This window comes from Calonectris borealis, chromosome 4, assembly GCF_964195595.1.
Source record: "Calonectris borealis chromosome 4, bCalBor7.hap1.2, whole genome shotgun sequence".
NCBI classification, from domain to species: domain Eukaryota; kingdom Metazoa; phylum Chordata; class Aves; order Procellariiformes; family Procellariidae; genus Calonectris; species Calonectris borealis.
In genome coordinates, this window is record NC_134315.1 from 10,157,738 (window position 1) to 10,179,267 (window position 21,530).

The following is a 21,530-nucleotide window of genomic DNA, read 5'->3' on the forward strand; positions in this document are numbered from 1 at the left end:
AGTTTTATAGTTATGTTATAACATGTTTTATGGGTGTCTAAATATTTATAACAATTCCTAAACATTGAGGGAAACAACGACCTCCTCTTTGACACGTCCTCAACATTAATGTCTTTCTAACTATTAGTTTGCTATACCCATTTTTCCTTTCAGAATCAGACTTCTATTGTAAATAAAAAAACACCCAAACCAAAAAACCCAATAAAAAAACCTAAACAAAAACCACTTCATGCAGCTGAAGAATTGCTTTGCAGCCTCTTTTCAGCTCCATCTTGTTTTAGCACGCACATATCCTAATAGGATTTTTTTTTCCTCCCAGTTCTGTAGTTCCAGTATTTTGCTCATGCTTAGCAGACCTAGTAGAATGCCAATTTTGCCTTGCTGTTCAGTACCGACTTGTTTTGAACAATCTGCCACATACAGCATTTTACTTCTGGATCATGAAATACATGTCTTAGTTAATCAGGGCATAGACAAAACTCTAACAAGAGGGAAACCTGACCCAGCAACGAGTTCAAGCCTGCTGATGATAAAAGAGTTACTCCATAGTCTTTCTCAGGTAGTAACAGGCATAGCACATTCCTTAGGTTTCTTCATATTGGAAGTGCATCTTTATTTTTCTTTGCCTCAGCAAACTTGCTTATGATGAGCCTGAGGTGTTCCGTATCGTATTTTAATAAAAGCACAATCATCTGTGGAAAGTTGCTCATACATAATCTCATTTGCCTTGTAGGAGGCTTTCAATAAGCTCAGGTTGAACACCTTGCCAGATGTTCAGGATTTAACTACCTTGGCATCATATCACTAGCACAATCAATCATTGCAACAAAAAGATTTCATCAGAACTTTGTTCCAAAACACATCTGTTCAAGCCCAGTGATGAAAAAAACTGCTCTTACAGCCCTCAGCACAGAAACTTTTCCCAGCTTCTGCCTTCTGACAATAACTTCAAATGAATGTCTGCATAAGTAAATCTTTTGATCTTATTTCCACTATTTCAGCTAAATCATATAAACAAGTAGCTTTCTGAGTGCCATCATCAGTCAAACTGGGTTTCCTATTCTGTTTTCCAGATAATAGCAAGCTTCAGTTGATGTTTGTCCTGTGCTCACCACACCACCTATCTTGTCCTGTGCTCACCACAGCACCTACCTGTGGAGATTCATCCATGTCTAATAACAAATGCACTCAAGACACAGTCCTTCTGTCAGAGCATTAAACACCATCTCTTTCTGCAGAAAGTCCCCACCTCCTTTTATGAAGGGACCTACCTAAAGTTTTAGGGAACTGTTAGGAACTTCATTGCTTTTAAGGACTTGATACTGAGATTAGTATCCTTTTTCCAAGTGTGCTTGAACATGAATGGTGGCTTTGAAAATTACCAGAAGATGGGCAAGAAGAGAGAGAAGAGAAAGGCACCAGACAGACCAACAGCAGGACCGCACAGACTTCAAACCATGCTAAAAACTTTTGAAACAGTTCATCAACAAAAAAATATATTCAAGTACACAAAAAGCATATATTTGCTGGAAAGACAGTAAACTAACTGGATGACAGTGCATGGGACAAGGCTCACCTGCATCTCTGCTCCCACCCCCTGCTAAATTGAATCTTTTTGCTCAATGAGGCATTCCTGGGTCTTTTCAGACAATATCCTCAAAGTCTGTCCTTGGTCTCCTGGTCATGCAGAAAATATCTCCTGGGAAACAAAGGGGTTTGTACAGCTATTCCTGTTTTCTGTGCTACCTCAGCATACAGTTTTAGTTTGACCATTTCTCCTCATCAGCATGCATGTTGGATAAGCTGTATCAGTCTTCAGCTATCCCCCCCACCCCAACCCAGTTCCTTTTACATCAAGACACAGAAGGCACAAAAACTAAGCAGAAGTTAAGTACAAACATGAATGCTTTTCCGGTATATATTTTCTCAAGATGGACAGTTCTATATTCATTTATTGAGAGGGAAAATTAAAAAGAAAAAAAACCCAAAACCCTCTAGTCACTCCATATTAGTTATTCATACAAGGATCTAAAAATCATATATTGTCTCTTCTGGCAAGATCAAGTTTCTCAGACCTGACTGCTGCCTGTTTAGGAAAGTATAAAAAACCAACACAATTATGGTACTACCTATTTAATGAAGAGATGCTTCTTTTCCCACATTCCCAAAAACAGCTTTCAGAAAAGCTACAATACGTACAGCCTATTGCCTATTACACTTTATTGATCAGCAATATCACTTTCACATTATAACTATACATGTTCAGGTTCTCCCCAAATGCATTCTGCAAACTTCTCGTTGCCAAGTATTTTCCCTAGTACACTAAATGACAGAAGAGACAAAGGCATTAATTGCAGAACCACTGTTAAAAGGAATTGCATTACCAGTAATGCTTATTGTAATATTTACAATGCTTTGGCAAGAATATGATTCAAACTAGTTATCCTTTATTATATTTGATAATAGCATCAAAAAAGAACACTACATTGGAGACACCAAAAAAAGAAATCTGATCTTTGAAAAATGAAGCATGCTTAAGTAATGCGAAAATATTAACTCATACATGTACAATTCACTTCAATTTCAATGTAGACACCTACTGCAGGTCTTCATCAGGAGACACCACCACAGCTGAACTTCCTTCTCTACCACCACTGCTCTACACAGGCTCTACACCCCAGGCAGACTCCAGAAACGAACACTAACTAGGGACCATACCAAAATCAGAGGCAGACTCATGATTTTTTCACATGTAATGGGGCAAAGAATTCCAGTGCTTCCAAAGCCTTAGGGAAGAACACCTACTGGAGTAGCTATAGCTTACATTTCAATGGTGTAACAGGTTAAAAAGTTCGATTGGTTTTACTATGAATACTGCATTTGACAGAATGTTCAGCATACATGCAGTCTTGGATCAAAGCTATTCATTGCTTTTCAATTGAGAAACTGAATATTTTTCTCTGAAGAAAATAATCAACACCAAATCAAAGTGTCAAAAAAGTTTTCTGACATTCCTGAAATCAAAGTTCTTAATCATTCCCAATAATTTCAAGACCACTCTGAAAATAGATGGTAATAGCTGCATCCAGCCTGACTTATACAGCTGTCCTGCCTACAGTCACATTATCACATTACTTGCCTAAAACATGTGAATCTGCTCTGAAACAGGAAAAAATAACAATTTTTACCTCCCATCCCTCAGTTTTTTCCTGCTCAAGCCTTTCTGTTTTGCGTAACAAATGCAAAATGGAGGTCAGAACTTGGAAGTACTTTCCCCATTGCAGTCTTTGCTTGAACCAGACAAGTCCCCCTCCAGCGAATACTTGGTTGTTCCACTCAAAGGTTCAAAGATGAGAGCTGCAGAAAGATCCCTCTAGATTTGCCATGAGCATGGCAGTACAATTTCCTTCCGAAGGTGAGACACATCTGTTCAAACGTACTGAACTAAAAAAAAAAAAACACACAACTCTTTTTTGCCCTTAGTGCTACCTTAGAGACAAGCTTCCTTGCATCCGAATTTAGCTCCAGTACCTGTAGCCGTTTCAGTTTTGTTCCCTCCAGCAGCGGTTACTGTTGCACCAGACCCAAGCCACAGCTCTGCTTTAATTTTCAATGTACAAAATGGGCAAGCCTGCAGACTGCAAACGCCTGCAGAACTTCAGGGACTACCAATGATGATCTAAAAAAAAATCTCAAGGCATTATTAAATATAAGAAAATCCACTTTTAATATATATGAACCAAGCAGCTGCAGAGAAATACTTAAAGGAGACCCATATTTTGCACTTTTGTGGCAATTTGCAAACACACTCAAAGCAATTAATTGAAAAGTCTTACAGTAAAATACTTTGTTATTCCTCCAAGCAGTTAGCTTAACTACTCAGGCAACAGTTTCCTCATGTACTGAATATTTTACAACTTCTAAAGCTATACTGTTTTTCCTTATCAAAATATAGGTGAAATACAGCATTCCCTTTCAAAGAAAATGTAGTGGAGACTGATAGAGAAATATACACATCAATATAATTTAACTCAGTTTTTTTTGTACCTGCTATTTGTTTTCCTTGATATAATTTATATTATTTGTAATTATTGATGATATACATAGAAAATCATTACAAGTTAGGTTAAAATAGAATATATCCAATTAAAGGCTCTGTTCAGGAAGACACATTAACTTCAGAGGATGATGTTATCGCATTCCAAAATTGCACTGTGAACACAAACACCATTCAAAATCATGACTAACATCCATAATTATAGTATGTGTTGAGAAACAATTTTTATTCATTTACTTTTTTGTTTACTTATTTGAGAGAAAAAGGAAGTCCAAAATTTATCAGCTTGAGATGACAGGCAGAAGAATGTAGCCTAGAATTTATTAAGTTTGGGGATATGCATATATTTTGGAGGGGTATCAAAGATTATTTATATTCAGCAAAACACAATTACGTTTTTGAAATGGACTGAAAACATAGCAACGTAAATCAAGCTGGTATTATACTTCTACTCTCCAAGCAGCTACTGTTCGATTGTTCATTTTACTACCTACAATAGTCTAAAGACTAGTCAGGTCACAATACAACCTAATACAAAGGAAAGGACATTAACTACAGGGTGTGTGCGTGTGTAATCGCAGTAAGATGGTAAAAGTACTGACTGATGACAACATGACAACTCATTTCGGGGATATGCATTTATATATTTATTCCATATATAGCAAAATAATCTGTCAAAAATTATGGCAAAAATTAATTTCCAGGAGGTATATGAATGCAGATTGTTTCAGAAAGACCAGTTTGAGAAAGGCAGTTTCTGCATTTAGATTACACAAAATCCACATGTGAAATATAGTAGCAATTGTTCAACATGTCACTGAATGCTTAAGCACTGCGACGAGGAAGGCAATAAAAATCTGAAGTACAGGATACAAAAAAGCACAAATAGAAGCACCCAGGCTTAGACAGAAGCTAAACCCAGTACTAGTGTCGAGAACAGGACAAATATAGGAAAGAAAGATATAATTGAAAAGATGGATTTAAGCCCAACACAAACCTCACCTCTTTGAAAAGCATCTTCAAGTTCCATAAGTAAACCCAGCCCTTCTCACTGGTAACTTCTGAGCGTCAAATCCCAAAGCTAACTTTTAAAGCTATGACAAATGCAGGCCTCCTAACAAGATAAATCCTAGAGTAAATGAGGCAACTTGAATTATGAAAATTACATTAACAGCTCTTCTATAGATATAATTGTCTTTGTAAAAGAAAATTTCAGGAAAGCTATGCAAGTTATTTTATTCCATAAAGGAAAAACTACATTACCTGTGAAGTGAGACTTGCCAAATTACCAGAAGAGCCATTACAAACATCTTCATTTCCCAGGAAATAATTTCATTAGACAAAACATGAAAACCAGGAGACTGCTAGAGTTCCTAATGGTTGTATATGTTTCTTACCATAAAGCTGTTAGCACTTTTTAAGAGCAGATGCGTACATAAAGAGCCTGTCTTATACACCCCAAATTTCTACGAAGGAGCCATATGAGGCTGTGGTCTGCCACCCCACCATTATCAGGGTGCCATCTGCTCCTCATGTAGTACATGTGTGGCTCCATGTTACTGCCCCAGCTGGACCTGCACTCCACCCAGTGTTCCAGGTGCCCCATCAAAGCCTTGTTAGTCCCAACAAGGAACAAATGGGAGAACTTCTCTTATACACTTAATTTCTCTCTGGACATATTATTACATAAAAACTTGTACAGCACTTACAGCAAGATACGCTGCATGAAAGAATTTGGAAAAGAAAATCAGAATTTAAACAGAAAAGTTCTTTTTTTCTTCATTCTGCTCAGGCCAACACTGATTCAACATTCCTACCCATGTATCACCCTCTGCAACAGATGAGAAAAATCTCCAGCAGAGCACCGTTACACACTCCAGCAATGAATTGTAGCAGAGGACAACGTGACTCTCATACATTTCATTTCACATACTGAGGAATTTATTCTGACTTGCAATGGATGATGCTACAAATAAAGCCTTACCTTAGTGTACCTCACCACAAGCATCACTCAATGCAGGAGACCGCAATTTGGAAAAGACATTGCCTTTACCAAACAAACTCAATCATGTCAGGTTCCAAAAAAATGTTGCAGCCAGAATGCAGTTATCATAAAAACCTACTGCCTAACAGTAAAACTACAGCAAAACGGTTGAAACTATATAAAGCAAGCTTTTCACTCATTCTCTGGAACACCTCAAAGTCTCTCTCAGGCTGCTAGAAGCCAGATGCAACTAGACTACGTGCAGCCACAGCACATATGAATTTGTTTTGGCAGACTGGTCTTCCTCGCTCGCTGAACCATCTCTCTCCACACGTATGAAGCGCATCCCTGCATTGTACCTCCAAGTCTTTCTATGGCACTCTTCCAACCTTCTTCACCCTGCCAATACAAAGCACATTGCCCCTCACCAAAGAACCAAGGCATTCGTGCTGTGAATGATCTGACAAAGTAAAATACTACTGGAGGGACACTCCAGTGACTATTTTTAGCTGGAGGTAAGTTACTTCCCAAAAAACAGTACTAACGTTGAGAGCAACAGTTCATGAAAAGCAACATGCCAACTGAGGATGGGACCGAGAGCACCAGATTTCTTTCAGAGGGAGTAAGACAAACCAGACACTTATGGCACTTTACACCACAATTAATTTCAAACATGTATTTTTTTCTGTGTCAATTTTAAAAATCAGGCCACAAACCAGAATTGTACTCTAGGTTAGTGTTCTGTATTCACACTAATCTACTCAAATTTAGGATATTCACCCCAAAACCTGCTATTATCCCCAAGGCTGTTTTGTTGTTAGCATGTCTAGCCTAGAGAGAAATAAGTTACATTTATCTGAAGGAAAAGTTAAGGAATAAAACCGTAATAAAACATGGTACATATTCACTATATGTAATTATAAGAAATGTTTTTGTGCGTAAGTTACTTACATATTAAGGATAACCCTCTCCTTGCCAGCCCACAGCTGGGGGCAGGAAATCCTACAGCAAACATACACACAAAATTCAAATCTCTTATCGTAACAGGATCCTCTTCAGTAAAGACATATGATTCTGGTATCGTGGTAAGACCTCAGCTACAAGAGGTTGTCTAAGGCACTAGCAGCATTTTAGCTGGATGAAATACAATGATTTAAAATTAAAAAAAAAAAAAAAACACAAACCCCAAAACCCAATATAGTTCTCTTCAGACCTCGTCATCACTACCATCGAGCTCTAGACAGTCGAAGCACTCCCTAACATACAGGGCTACCCCTCCACCTCTCCTTCCTCGCCTGTCCCTTCTGAAGAGCTTATAGCCATCCATTGCAGCACTCCAATCGTGAGACTCATCCCACCATGTTTCTGGCTGTCCCCATGTGCCGTAAGAAGAACGGGCAGGGAAGACGACCGACTCGGCTGAACGGGGAGCTCTGGCTGGGACTCAGGAAAAAAAGGAGAATTTATCACCTTTGGAAGAAGGGGCAGGCAACTCAAGAAGAGTACAGGGATCTCGTTAGGTTGTGCAGAGAGGAAATTAGAAAGGCAAAAGCCCAGCTAGAACTCAACCTCGCCACTGTCGTGAGAGACAACAAAAAATGCTTTTACAAGTATATTAATGACAAAAGGAGAGCCAAGGAGAATCTCCATCCTTTATTGGATGCGGGGGGGGGGGAACGTTGCCACCAAGGACGAGGATAAGGCTGAGGTACTCAACGCATCCTTTGCTCAGTCTTTAATAGTCAGAGCAGTTATCCTCAGGGTACTCAGCCCCCTGAGCTGGAAGACAGGGAGGGCGAGCAGGATAAACCCCCCATAATTCAAGAGGAAGAAGTTAACGACCTGCTATGCCACCTGGACGTTCACAAGTCTATGGGGCCAGATGGGATCCACACGAGGGTACTGAGGGAGCTGGCAGAGAATCTTGCTGAGCCACTCTCCATCATTTACCAGCAGTCCTGGTTAACGGGGAAGATCCCGGATGACTGGAGGCTTGCCACTGTGACGCCCATCTACAAGAAGGGCCGGAAGGAGGATCCGGGGAACTACAGGCCGGTCAGCCTGACCTCGGTGCCGGGGAAGATCATGGAGCGGTTCGTTTTGAGGGTGTTCACGAGCCATGTCCGGGACAACCAGGGGATCAGGCCCAGCCAGCACGGGTTCATGGAAGGCAGGTCCTGCTTGACCAACCTGATCTCCTTCTATGAGCAGGTGACCCACCTAGGGGATGAGGGAAAGGCTGTGGATGTGGTCTACCTGGACTTCAGTAAAGCCTTTGACACTGTCTCCCACAGCATTCTCCTAGAGAAGCTGGCGGCTCACGGCCTAGACAGGTGCACTCTTCGCTGGGTAAAAAACTGGCTGGACGGCCGAGCCCAGAGAGTTGTGGTGAACGAAGTTAAATCCAGTTGGCGGCCGGTCACGAGCGGTGTTCCCCAGGGCTCAGTACAGGGGCCGGTCCTGGTCAATATCTTTATCAATGATCTGGATGAGGGGATCAAGTGCTCCCTCAGTAAGTTTGCAGATGACACCAAGTTGGGCGGGAGTGTTGATCTGCTCGAGCGTAGGAAGGCTCTGCAGAGGGACCTGGACAGGCTGGATCGATGGGCTGAGGCCAACTGTATGAGGTTCAACAAGGCCAAGTGCCGGGTCCTGCACTTCGGCCACAACAACCCCAGGCAACGCTACAGGCTTGGGGAAGAGTGGCTGGAAAGGTGTCCAGAGGAAAAGGACCTGGGGGTGCTGGTTGACAGCTGGCTGAACATGAGCCAGCAGTGTGCCCAGGTGGCCAAGAAGGCCAACGCCATCCTGGCCTGTATCAGAAATAGTGTGGCCAGCAGGAGCAGGGAGGTGATCGTGCCCCTGTACTCGGCACTGGTGAGGCTGCACCTCGAATCCTGTGTTCAGTTTTGGGCCCCTCACTACAAGAAGGACATGGAGGTGCTGGAGCGTGTCCAGAGAAGGGCAATGAAGCTGGTGAAGGGCCTGGAGCACAAGTCTTATGAGGAGCGGCTGAGGGAACTGGGACTGTTTAGCCTGGAGAAGAGGAGGCTGAGGGGACACCTCATTGCGCTCTACAACTACCTGAAAGGAGGTCGTAGCGAGGTGGGTGTTGGTCTCTTCTGCCAAGTAACAAGCAATAGGACGAGAGGAAATGGCCTCAAGTTGTGCCAGGGGAGGTTTAGGCTGGACATTAGGAGAAATTTCTTTACTGAAGGAGTGGTCAGGCCTTGGAACAGGCTGCCCAGGGAAGTGGTGGAGTCACCATCCCTGGAAGTATTTAAAAGACGTGTAGATGAGGCCCTTAGGGACATGGTGTAGTGGGCATGGTGGTGTTGCGTTGACAGTTGGACTGGATGACCTTAGAGGTCTTTTCCAACCTTAATGATTCTATGATTCTATGATTTTCCATCACATGTCACTACATATGGTTTTATTAAGCTTTGTATTATTCTCTCCAGTTATCTCAAAATTACTAGAAAGGCTCAAAACAAGCAAGCAAACGAGATATGAATTGACTCTCGAGGGGGACACAACCCTAACCAGAGACAGCAGCTTGCACAATCCCACGAAATAAAATATAATCAGAACGTTACATACTCAAAAAAGTGGCCTTCCACTAAATACATGTCTTGTACAGGATCTGATAAATAAGATGTTCATCGGGAGAGACACATCCTAAGTGTCAGAGTATCACTGACATACAGAGAATAGTGGGCACTGTACTGTTAAAATTTTAGTATCTATACTTTGGTTGTTTAAAGAACATGGGGTGCCCCTTTCCCTTAAGCCAAAAGAGTCTAGATTCAGTGCTCTACAAAGCTCTTCTTTCTCAATCACAGATTATCACAAATTTACCATCCCAGTCACTAATATTCTTTTATATATTTTGAAGAGATATGAATATACATGCTTGGTAGTGACAAATTAAATCTGTCTGGGTCTCCTGACTAAGCTGGTAGTTTATTGCTTCACATTCCCACCTAACTTCCTGAGTCCATGCAGAAGTTTCTAGATCCTTACCCAGCCTAGCCAGCATCCAAGGACAGAGTTAACTTTCTTCCCTGTAGCTGGGGGGGGATTTGGCGGGGTGTGCTGTGTTTTGGGTTTGGTATGAGAGGAACCTTGATGGCCCATTGATGCTTTGGTTGTTGGTGGGTGGCGCTTGCACAGAGGACTTTTCGGCTTCCCATGCTCTGCCAGGTGCATGCGAAGCTGGCGGGGTGGGGAGCATAGCATGGTTGACCCAGCTGGTCAATGGGGTATTCCATACCATGTGACGTCATGCTCTGTATATAATTAGGAGTCGTGGTCTGGGAAAAGGGGGGCTCCCGCGGTTTGGTACACACGGGGCGTCGGTCGGCGGGTGGTGAGCAGTTGCATTGTGCATCGCCTGCTTTGTATATTCTATTATTGTTGTTGTTATCATTGTTATTATTACTGTTCTACTTTGTTTTATTTCTATTATTAAACTGTTTTTATCTCAACCCGCAACTTTTCCTACCTGTGCCCTCCCGATTCTCTCCCTCATCCTACTGGAGGAGGGGTGGGTGAGTGAGCAGCTGCATGGGGTTTAGTTGCTGGCTGGGGTTAAACTACAACAGCCAGAAATGCCACCCAGACAGGGATAACGCGGTCTGAAGATTTTCTCCTCATTCATAAAATCAGCGCAGTTCCTAGCTGGGAAGAGAGTCAACAGTAGCAGTTTTTTCAGACTGTTTCTTAGGTTTGTCTGTCAGCTTATGCCAAGAAAAAAATCTCACTTCGGCATAAACAGCTACAGCACCCCAGGAAGAGAGAGGAAAAAGCCAAGCAGTCCAAAGGAAAAACAAAGTTTTGTACAGTCAAATCATGCCACATTCCCCTGAGAACTGAGCATTAAGGATCCGGTCTAGTTTTAAAGTGTCATATCCAAAGACACTACACCTCTGCAAGAGAAAGCTGCCCAGCCCCATGCGAGACCATGAACACAAAGTAATTGACCAATTCTGCAAAGGCAAAGTATAGCCAGGAACCAACATATGCAAACATTGTCTTCAAAACTTTTCAGTTCTGTGCAGCAGATGGCTTAGTTATGCCAAAATACTTCTGAAGTACAAGATGTGTTCATTCATGGAAGCTCTTGCTACTTGATTCCCCCATTTGTCCTCTAGGACCAGGCTGCTGAGGCAGCCCTCTGCCAACATGTCATTTCTCCTCAGAAAAAAATTGTCAGACTGAAGTGGAAAAGTTGACATCATACCTGATGGCTCCAAACTCCACGTGGATTAGCACCCTTGGCTTAATCCCAAAAAAGCTTACACAGGAAAACAGGTAAGATGTAAAGAACCAAGGTTAATTTCAAGAAAAATTAGTAGTCACTGGCTAGGGAGATAGATGTCCTGGTTTTGTTGGCCAATGCCATAAACTTGCCCTGATATCTTTGCACCAAATATAAATAAGAAGCCTATGAATTTAGATCAAACCACTGACAGGACAGCGATGCAGAGAGAAACTGGCAGAACAAGAAAGAAGGATCTCCTGGAAACTCCATCTGCTACTGCAGTAAGGTAAGAATTATCTTTCAAATTTTTTCCTATGACTGATGGAAAAACCTTAGATTAAAACTCCATTCTGCCTGTAATACAGCTCCATTGAATATACTAAATGTATTCCAAAAAACCTAATCCTTACTTGTATGTTGGCAATATCTCATTTAAGACAATACCAATGTTCTTGTATCAAGCCAAAAAAACCCCAACAGGTCATGATTATTACCATGGATTCATCAAGAAACCAGCAATTACAGCATATGTTGCTTTGATTATCAGAAAGTCAGAAGAGAAAAGTGAAAAGGACGCTTTTCATCCAGGAGAGAAAAATAATCTAGTCAGTGGACTTTAATTACTCGTACTATGTGCAAGTAGTTTTAGAGATAACATATTGCAGGATGCATTCATTTGAGTGTATACACTGATGGATTTATTTTTCCTAATGCCTTGAAATCACTGAGTCTCCTGGACATGATGGCAAAAGTTATGGTGCAGCAAGTTCAGAGGACTGAGAAGGAAAGAGAAATGTGTGAGCTCTGTTAAACAGTGAAGAAAGTTTTCATATATGCTCAGGTTTATTCTTTTGGTGGTCCAAAATTTTTTTCCTTAAACCCAAAATCCTAGTAGATTGTCATCAGAATGTACATGGCCATAAAAAGCAGAAGTGTTTTAACGTGTAAATTTCTAATATGATAGCTGCAAAATAATTTTAGAAAACTAGATGACCCTCTAATCCTACACAGTTCACATTTGCATCAGCAGAAGTTCAAATACTACAAATACTATGGCATTTAGATATTCCCGAGAATCTTGACATCTGGTTTCTATACACACAAAGAGCTGTTATGGTTATTTTGGCTCAGTTTAAAAACAAACTACTGAACCACTGCAGCACATTGAAAAAAAAACCATTTAAAGTTGGTTTATGTGTAAGAACATATTATAACGTAGAATTATACATAAGGTTCCCCAGTGACTGTTTGCTTTACACAGGAAAGGTTAAACTGCTTAGAGAAACTGTTTTGTAAGATGCTAGAAAATGAACCGCATCCCATGTTTTATTGTTAGCCATTGCCATTCAGAGATCATACTACCCTGCTAAGATAAATATGAACTTGTTTGCATACACCCAGGTGAAATTTCGCACTGAGTAATAATAAACTACAAAGAAATTTCAAAAAAATGCTAATTAGCTTCCACATCCAGCATTCCAGAGCACAGTAAAATACTTCTGTCTAAGAAATAGCTGCATTTCCTGTTCTTTCAGCATTCTGCAGCATATGGATGAACAGCCAGGCTGAAGGCAGACTTTGACAGATTTAGACATTTATATACAAGGGGAAAAAAAAAAAATCTTTGCTGGTTGCCATTGGAAAAGTTCACATAAAGCACCAAACTGACAGATTGAACTGGTTGCTGATAATGAACTGATAAAAAAGAATGCATCTTCTTACAAAGTTGAAGTAAAACTTTCTTAACTCTTTGCTTATCCTATTTATCTCACATACACAAAACAGTTATTTTGCAACACCTACTTTTTCAGAGGCATCTTGAGAGAGTGACAAGGAGTCACTGGCAATAAAAACAATTCTCTCAATACATTTACTAAGGTGGACATACCAAAGTGGGCATTCATGGGTTTTATGCCACCCCTCATTCTTCCTATCTTCCATCTTTTGGTTATTAGCAATAAAACTAATGTAATTTTAGGTTGGCAATAACCGAAGTAATTACAGTTTTCAAAAACTGCTGTGTCCCTCTCTACAGTTTAAAAAACAACCTCAATATAATGTTTATATTACCATAGTTCTAAGCAGGCTTCATGATGATCCGGTTATGCTGCAGTGTTCCCAAATCATCCTGAGAAACGATCTCTAGCCTCAAGACTTCAACTTCACAGCAAGCTTTAAAGAAAAAAAGCAGAAGGAAGAACCCCCACAAACAGAAGGCAAGCAACAGATTGGCTTGGTAGACCTGTACAGAGCATTAGCTCCACACTGCTTTTCCTCCCTTGCCTTTCTGTAATTCTGTTTGAAGTCCTTGTCTGCTGTTCAATATTGCTCTTAGTCACCTCCTTTTCAGAAATACCTTCTTTTCTGTATGACATATAAATGTAAGGTGTAAGAGCATATTTTGAGACCTAATAAGAGGTTTTATTTTCAGAAACTGACTTCTGCTTGTGTGTCTAGTTTTCACAACAATTTGTTGCAGAGCAACAAGTAATTATTTGGATTTGACTCTTATGTCAAGTGGCTACAGGCATGTTATTCTTTCAACATTCAACAGCAAAGCAGAACAAGCCAAAAAAGACAACCTAGAGTTAATCACCTCTGTTTTTACTCAAACTTCTCCAGAAAACAAACAAAGCAAGCCAAAAGAAAAAACAAACAACATTGTATTCCTGTGGCATTTAGCACATGCTAGTTGTCAGGTTCATAGGTTCAATGACAATAAAAAAGTTAGACTACAAGAAGACAACGTAAGTTTCTCCCCATTTTCTTTTAATCAGAAAATGTCTAGCATTTTGCAAATTTAAAAATTAGCGCTAGCACTATAGCACTACTATAACACTTATACAGAAGTGTTATAACAGCAAACCTGAAGGTTAGTCTTTAAATCTGAAGAAATTAATATTTATACGTAACTGTGCCAGCAAACCAGCCATACTTTTTCAGAGGCACACTAAACACAGCATCGAAGCACGGCCATTAACCATGTAATTCAGTTCACACAGCAAGGTGAGAAAACATTCACTGCTAACAGACTCTCTCCACACTATCACTATCTACCCATGACGTGTAGCATCAATTGCAACTATCAGCTGAGAATTATTACAATAAGAACTCTGCAAACTCTGCATCTTCTTACAGGTTCACTCAAACCTGTAAGTTGGCAGAATTTTTAAAGCATTGTAAATGAGAACCCAATTGCATTCCCATTCCAAATGCGATGGACAAGCCTTTATCCCATAAGGAACAGTGACACAAGGATGGAATGAGTGTCCATCTAGCCCAGGGTCCCATTTTCAGCTGTGGAACGCAGATACCCAAAGACTACAGTGATAGCTGGAATCTGGCAAGCATTACCTGTAGCTAAGCTTTCTGAACTAGAGCAGTATCTAGGACTTCACTTACTCCATTACTGGACTTCACTCGTCCAGTTGCTTCCTGAAAACTGTAAATGTGGGGCATCTGCAGCATCCGAGGGGAAGATGCTCCACAGATCAGTCACGTGCTGAAGAAAAACAGTGAACCTTTTGTTTGTTCTGACCCGGCTTTGTACAATGCCCCTTACTTTTTGTACCATGAGAAGAAACATGAATCTCTTCCCTGCTCACCACAGTACTCTCACATAAGCATCTGTCATGTCACTTCTTTCTGTTTTGCCTCAAATGTCAGAGCTGGTAACGAGCTAAACAGATTGGCCTCATCTAGGTGTTCGCACTGAGTTTGCCTGTTACACACAGGATCTACAAGAAGGGACACTTCAAACTGAAACAGAGACAACAAGCACCAGAGGGGATGGGAGGAAGGTGTAAGCAGCAATGCTTGCTGAGGAAGATGCATCTTCCAATGACTAATGACAGCCCAGAAGGTTCTCTGGCATGCGCAGGATATCGGTGAGCACGCTTGAGCCTCAAGATATTCTCCAGAAATTTGTCACAAATATTCTGTAAGCATGTACATACTGAAATATTTCGGGGGTGGGGTGGAGACAGGGGCAGTTGGCCCCCTCCAGCAAATAATGAAGAAAATTAAGAAAGATTAGAGTGTCTGTTTTAGCAACCAAATCTTTACCGATGTCCTCTGCTAAGAGGACACTGAAGGATGCTATGGCATATTGTTTACATCAGAGGCAGATGTAAATACAAGTATCTTTAAATACACACTGACACTTAAAACAGGTTTTTACTTGCAGACTAAAAATTGGAAAATAACTCAAGAAATCAAGACAACGGACTGTAGTAAACAAAGCATAGAACTCATTAAGATTTTTTTATCTATATATAAGAAAAACTTCACGACTCAAAGGACCATCACATACATCAACTCTGAGTAAAGTCAGAGGCACACAATGCACAAAGCTTGTTTAAGCAGGGGCAAGTCTAACGAGAACAGAGAAATTATGCCCATTCAGCCTAACTTCACCAGAACCTTCAGAGCAGTCACAGCTGGACTGTTACCCCATAGAAAGACCTGGGCAAGGCCTGCATGAACCAGCAGAAAAGCACTACTGTGAACCTAACACCTTGGTTATTTTACCCCTGGAGCCGAGTAGCACTTACACGATTTATTAGCAATCATACTGAGTGTTTTGCAGTAGCATTTGTTATATGCTTCAAAGCACAAAATAAAAACCATGACTCAGGAAAATGAGGTAAGAAGTGGACTTTCACAGTTAATGTGTAGTGATTTAATGCACAATAATCTTGGTTCATGACCACATATTTGAATTTAAATGAACTTTCAAGACAACTAATATTTTAAGAAATTTGCATTTTTAGCATAGAAACCAATGGAACTGAGAGTTGTCACCAAACTGTAGAATTGGAAAATCCCATTTTCCTCACTGTAGGCAAAAACAAAAAAAACTTGGACTTGTTCTGAAGAATATGACTATAAAGGAGGAATTAAGAAAAAGAAAAGACTTTGGGCAAAAAGGGTAAGAGAAGTCTGCATACACGTTTGGAAAATAAGGTTTAAAAGACAGAAGAGGAGCCAAACACCAGACCTGGAAATGGAAGTTATAATCCAAACTGGGTTTTGCTAATTTTGTTATGAAGTTGCTTTTTGTTATGTTATAAAACTTATTTTCAGATTCATCTAGAGCTGTCACTATCCAGCCAAACTGGAGTGTGGAACCAATCAAATTCATAATTCATCTTTACAACATGCTACATACATGTTTCCTCAATTACTTACTCATAAAAGTAAAAAAAACGGTATGCCAACTAAATAGGTAATCTGGATAAATTCAAGTTTTGCAAGTAACTTTTTCTTCTTTGTAAAGCGAAAACAATTCAGGCTACCTAAGACCACACAGAACCTCCATTGGATCCTCACAGAAAGATTTTTGATGTTTTGCAGCATTGGCATGTCTTTCTCCTTTCTTGAATTCTTCAGCAGAGTCAACTTTACAGATCTTCACAGACATACAACTGTTGATGCAGCTTGAAGACTAGAGAAAACACTACCAACACAACAAATCATCCAAAGAAGCAGCCTTCATATTTGTACTGGCTTTCCCTATTTGTATAGAAGTGTTCATCTGCATCTAAGGAAAAGCAGAACGTTTCAATCAAGAATATCTGATGGGATGCTTTCTTATCCTTTACCTCTTTCATAAAGGCTTGCTTATAAATTCCTGCATTTCAGTTTTCAGCTTTACTATACATAACCTCCCCTTTGCTGAAAACATGTCTCAAAGAAACTTACTCTAATAATTTCTTATTTAAATAAAATTTTTTTTCTACCAAAGCTTGCCCATTTTTTTGGGGAAGAAAAAAAAAAATCATTAAAACATAGTAAATGTTTCCATATCAAGTTCTCTGCTTTTTACAAATCCATTATTAAATGGTCATGTTGGGGCAGTATGAGCAAAACCATGTAACTCCAGCTACACTTTTAGGCTGCTGATGTGATACAGATTGTAACCTAAAGCATTGCTAGGCTGGCGACATTTTGCTAAGGAGCCATGATATGAAGAAGCACTAAGCTGAAAACTATATTGATTAAATAAGACAAGGGGGAAAAAAAAAGAAAAGGGAAAGAGAAATGAGGAGGCCCCCAAGTAAACAGCAGAACTTGCACCCTCTTAACTCTTGCAGCTGAAATTTGTCGCCTCATTCAATTAGTGTTTTCTCTAACTGTGTTTCTTTCAGTTTTCTAATTTCTATTCAAGTGATTAAAAAGCCATTTTACTAACTTTTTCATTACTCAGAAGCTGTGCAATATAGTATTGAAAAAATCAAAATAAGATGAAAAAGCGGAATAAGCCAACAAATGAATTAAATAAGGAACGGACCTCCCTGATCTTAATTCTATTTTAACTTTCATATCATAACTTGTGAACAATGAGAAAACTATCAGCTTTGGCCCTGGCAACGCTGCTGCTGCTGCATTAATATCTTTTACCAACATTAGCACTAAATCCCTCTGTGGCCATGGAACAGTTCTAGGCCTTTAACAATATGGTTACGGCCTTTAATTTTAGCCTGCAACTATATGATTAAGTTTAATAAGATTGTGGTCTACCCTGTGACTCACACAAGAAGTCATCATGAACATTTGTTGCACTAGATCCATAACACGCCCATCTCGCATGTGGAAAATGAAGGTAACATTTCACTCTCACAGCACTCCCTTATTGCAAAGCATTGCAGTATGGAAGAACATTGTGAGAACGAAGCCATGAGTGTTTATAAAGCACTTAGAGATTCTTGGATAAAAGATATTACAATTAAAAGTTAAATTACTCCAAACTAGTGGGAGGCATTTTGCATCCTTCCCTAACAGAGCTCATACCCCCACGGACAGCACCACCGCTACAACGTTCCCCACTTCCACAGAGCCTGCAGGGACAGAATCCAAGTTAATTCCAACGTTCAACCCTGCCTGAAGTTACAAATCTGAAACCATTGCAGCTGAGGAAATTCAGCTTTCTTATTTAACTAAGGCTGAGACACACTAAATCTGAAACTTTCAAGCTCACTTAGTCTAGGAATCAATACGGTAACCCTTCAGTGAGCTTAAAAAGTATTGCTACCATAACTTTTTATAATTTTAAACAATCAATACTTGCAGAAAAAAATATCATGACTAAGCAGTAAGAAAGGTTACTGAGACATTCAAATAAAAAAAATTGTGAACACCTGTTCACAAAAATTTTATTATCATCTGGCTTTTTTATTACTGTGAGCCAAGTTAAAAAAGCCCAGCAAGCTTTGCTGAAATAATTTTTCATGTATACAGCAATCATTTCATACAACAGAAGAGCTATATTTCACATTTTAAAGCGCACTACATCTGAAGCTCTACAAACACACTGTAGTGGTCTCCATACTGAAAGAAAAATGGCTATAAGGAGGCACTGACATGAGTTTATTGTGCAACAATCCATACGTACATTATCTTTTGTCCTGAAAAGACTACAACTCTGTTTAAAATTAGACTCTTGGTATTATTGAATATGGGGAAGACAGTGATAGCCATAAAAATAAGTTACACACATCAGCTATTGCATAATTTGGTAGCATCAAAAGCTATCCCTAACTTGCTTTTATCATCAAAAGAGGCAACTGAAAAATAGTAGCTTCAACAATCAGTTCGGTGAAGACATTACAGGCAACTATGGAATGAATGGGGAAGTAAGTTGATCTTCCACACTTTTACTAGAAGCTTGAAGCCAGAGCAACAAGCTGGCAAAATTATAATATGATACCTAGGGAGCAATGGCTACATATGTCACACCACATTTTGTTAACTGCACTGGACACTTGGTTATGAAGCATCCTTCAACAGTGGCTGGATGGTTCAAGCAGTAAGTGTTCTTAAACATGCCTTTGACATGGGCAAGCTAGATGCTAAAAATCTGAAAATCCACCCAAGACAGAAAATACTGATTTACAGCAATCAGTTGGTTAAGACTTGACCATATAAAACCATGGCAATTCTAACCAGCCTTACACTGTAACTTCCCCCCGCCTCAACTAAACATGCAAGACTTGCAGAACCATCTTCAGCTTTTACACAGCCAAGTTCCAGGCAGTCAGTCTCCCTCCCTGCTTTTCTGGTTACTCAAAACAAGAGAACTGCCTGTCTTTATCATCTCTGTTGACAAGAGAAACCTACCCTGACAAAACCTAAAGTATCCCTTCCCAACAGTCTTCTAAAGGTTGCACACAACAGGGAAAGTTAACATGCTGAATACAGAACTACAAGAAACCAAAAAGCAGCCAAACAAACAAAAAAAAAAGTTTATTACAATTACATAACATTACATTCAGAGTCTGGGGAAAAAAAAACATACTTCAGGTAAAAACCTGGTAGATCTTACAAATAACATCTTCCTCCTTTTGCCATCTAAATAGGAAAGGCAAGTAGCAAAGGTATATCGATAGTTTTAAAATAGGTAAAAGCTCAAATGTATTAGCATTTCACAGAATCATAGAATAGGTTGAGTTGGAAGGGACCTTTAAGTAAGTCTTGTCCAACACCCCTGCCATGGGCAGGGGCATCTTTCACTAGATCAGGTTGCTCAATAGATTTCCCTACTTAAAGCATTAAATTCTATCCTGGCCTTGACTGGGCTGCTCATGCTTTTTCAGAGCATAGTATTGCTGCCAGTGGTTGCATAAGAGAATTACTGAGATTTTCAGAAATGTCACCAGAAGTAAAAAAACATAACCCTAGGAACAAAACGGAAATTCAATTATCTGCAACTTTTCCCAGATACATTATTTTTCACAAGCAATAACCTGGAATTATGTTTATTTTTAAGATGCTCCCTCTAAAGCAAAAATTCATTTAAAAAAATTATTATGCATTTGTACAATTTCAATTATCTATAAGTACACAATTCACTTTCTGCAATGTCTGGCAGATAAAAAACAGACAAGTAATACAAGGGGCCTGGTGCATTTGGAAACTTCCTTCCATCTTCAGCTAAAAAAAAATAAAGATCAGATAGGCTCCAAATACAGAGTTCTGCTGTGAGTCTAATGCAGGCCCTCTAGCAGCGAGATTATGTGATTATTTCTGGATGCCGCAGTCATGTGGTTGCACAGCAAAGCTTTTGTCGGAAACATGACACAATCCCATTGCACTCAAACTGCCAGCAGCAACTTGCAGTTTTGCATTTTCTTAAAACACACCCACAGTGACGGTAAAGAAATACCAGCTTTTCAGTGTTACGGTCTCAACTAGTCAGAGAGTTTATATTCCTTGTTGCAGTAAATCCAAAGGCTCGTTTCTCTCTTGTTTTTTACTGTGTATCACTTCAGGTACAGGTTCGCTGTAGCCCACTATACCACAGAGCATTAATATCCACCTCCCCCAAACTACCCCTGCTTGAAGAAGCCTGGCTAAAGACTGCAGAAAAAGGAATTTTGAAAGTTTTGGTTAGTATTTACTCTTACAATATCTTTTCCTCAGGTACAAACAGAACTTACAATAGCCAAAATACATGATACTATGGCATCTATTTGGATATTGTATTATTCAAGGTTACCCCTTCAGTCAGAGACAGATATGTTTTTCAAACATTATAATATAGTCCCTCATTGTACTTTTCAGAAAAACACCGGACTTGCTAAAAATATTTCACTGTATTACATCTTAAAGACCAACTCACTTTTTTATCTTTATTTAACTACTTCTGCCTCTCAAACTGCCTTAAACTAAGAATATTTACACATTCAAGTGCTTTACGTATTAGAAACAAGGAAGTAGTTAAAGCACATACAGAATACTAACCACTAGGTATACAATTGACAACTTCTATAAAAGCTGACTACAAAATTAAGTATGTTAGATGCTAAACAACAGAATATATTTATAATAGAACAGGCTATGGAAATACACATATTTGGCTCCTATCACATGACTCATCACTTGTTTTCTTTTACCTATAAATACTACATACTCACTGCCAGGTACATGGACTACTAGAAAATACTTGATCTAATTACCTGATTTCAGGATAATTGGCATTTGGTCATAAAAATCAAATCTTGTAATTTGGTACTTGCATGGTGTATTTTTGCAGCACTTAGTTTCCTTTCTGAAAGCTCGTAAAAGAAATGCTCAGCAAATAAAACCAATTCCCATCTAACAAAGTTTAGCAAAATGCTATTAAATACAAAACCTCATATTTAAAGTCACAGAAACCTACACCCACTGTAGGAGTGCTCCAGAATACTGAGGAAAGGATTCTGTAATGAAGACACTCCTATTCCCAG

At 39.6% G+C, this 21,530-nt stretch overlaps 1 protein-coding gene across 8 annotated transcripts in view; it reads right to left on the bottom strand.

Moving 5' to 3' along the window:
* Positions 1–21,530, bottom strand: part of ZFYVE28 (zinc finger FYVE-type containing 28) — a 170,962-nt gene that overhangs the window by 91,053 nt on the left and 58,379 nt on the right. Inside the window, exon 1 of one of the 8 annotated variants that reach the window (XM_075148578.1) lies at positions 1,577–2,253. The exons of the other annotated variants lie outside the window; for them this stretch is intronic. Coding sequence (XP_075004679.1) covers positions 1,577–1,582 — 6 coding nt within the window. The 5' untranslated portion in view covers positions 1,583–2,253. Of the gene's footprint in view, positions 1–1,576; positions 2,254–21,530 lie in introns of those variants that run through there. 8 annotated transcript variants of the gene reach the window in all.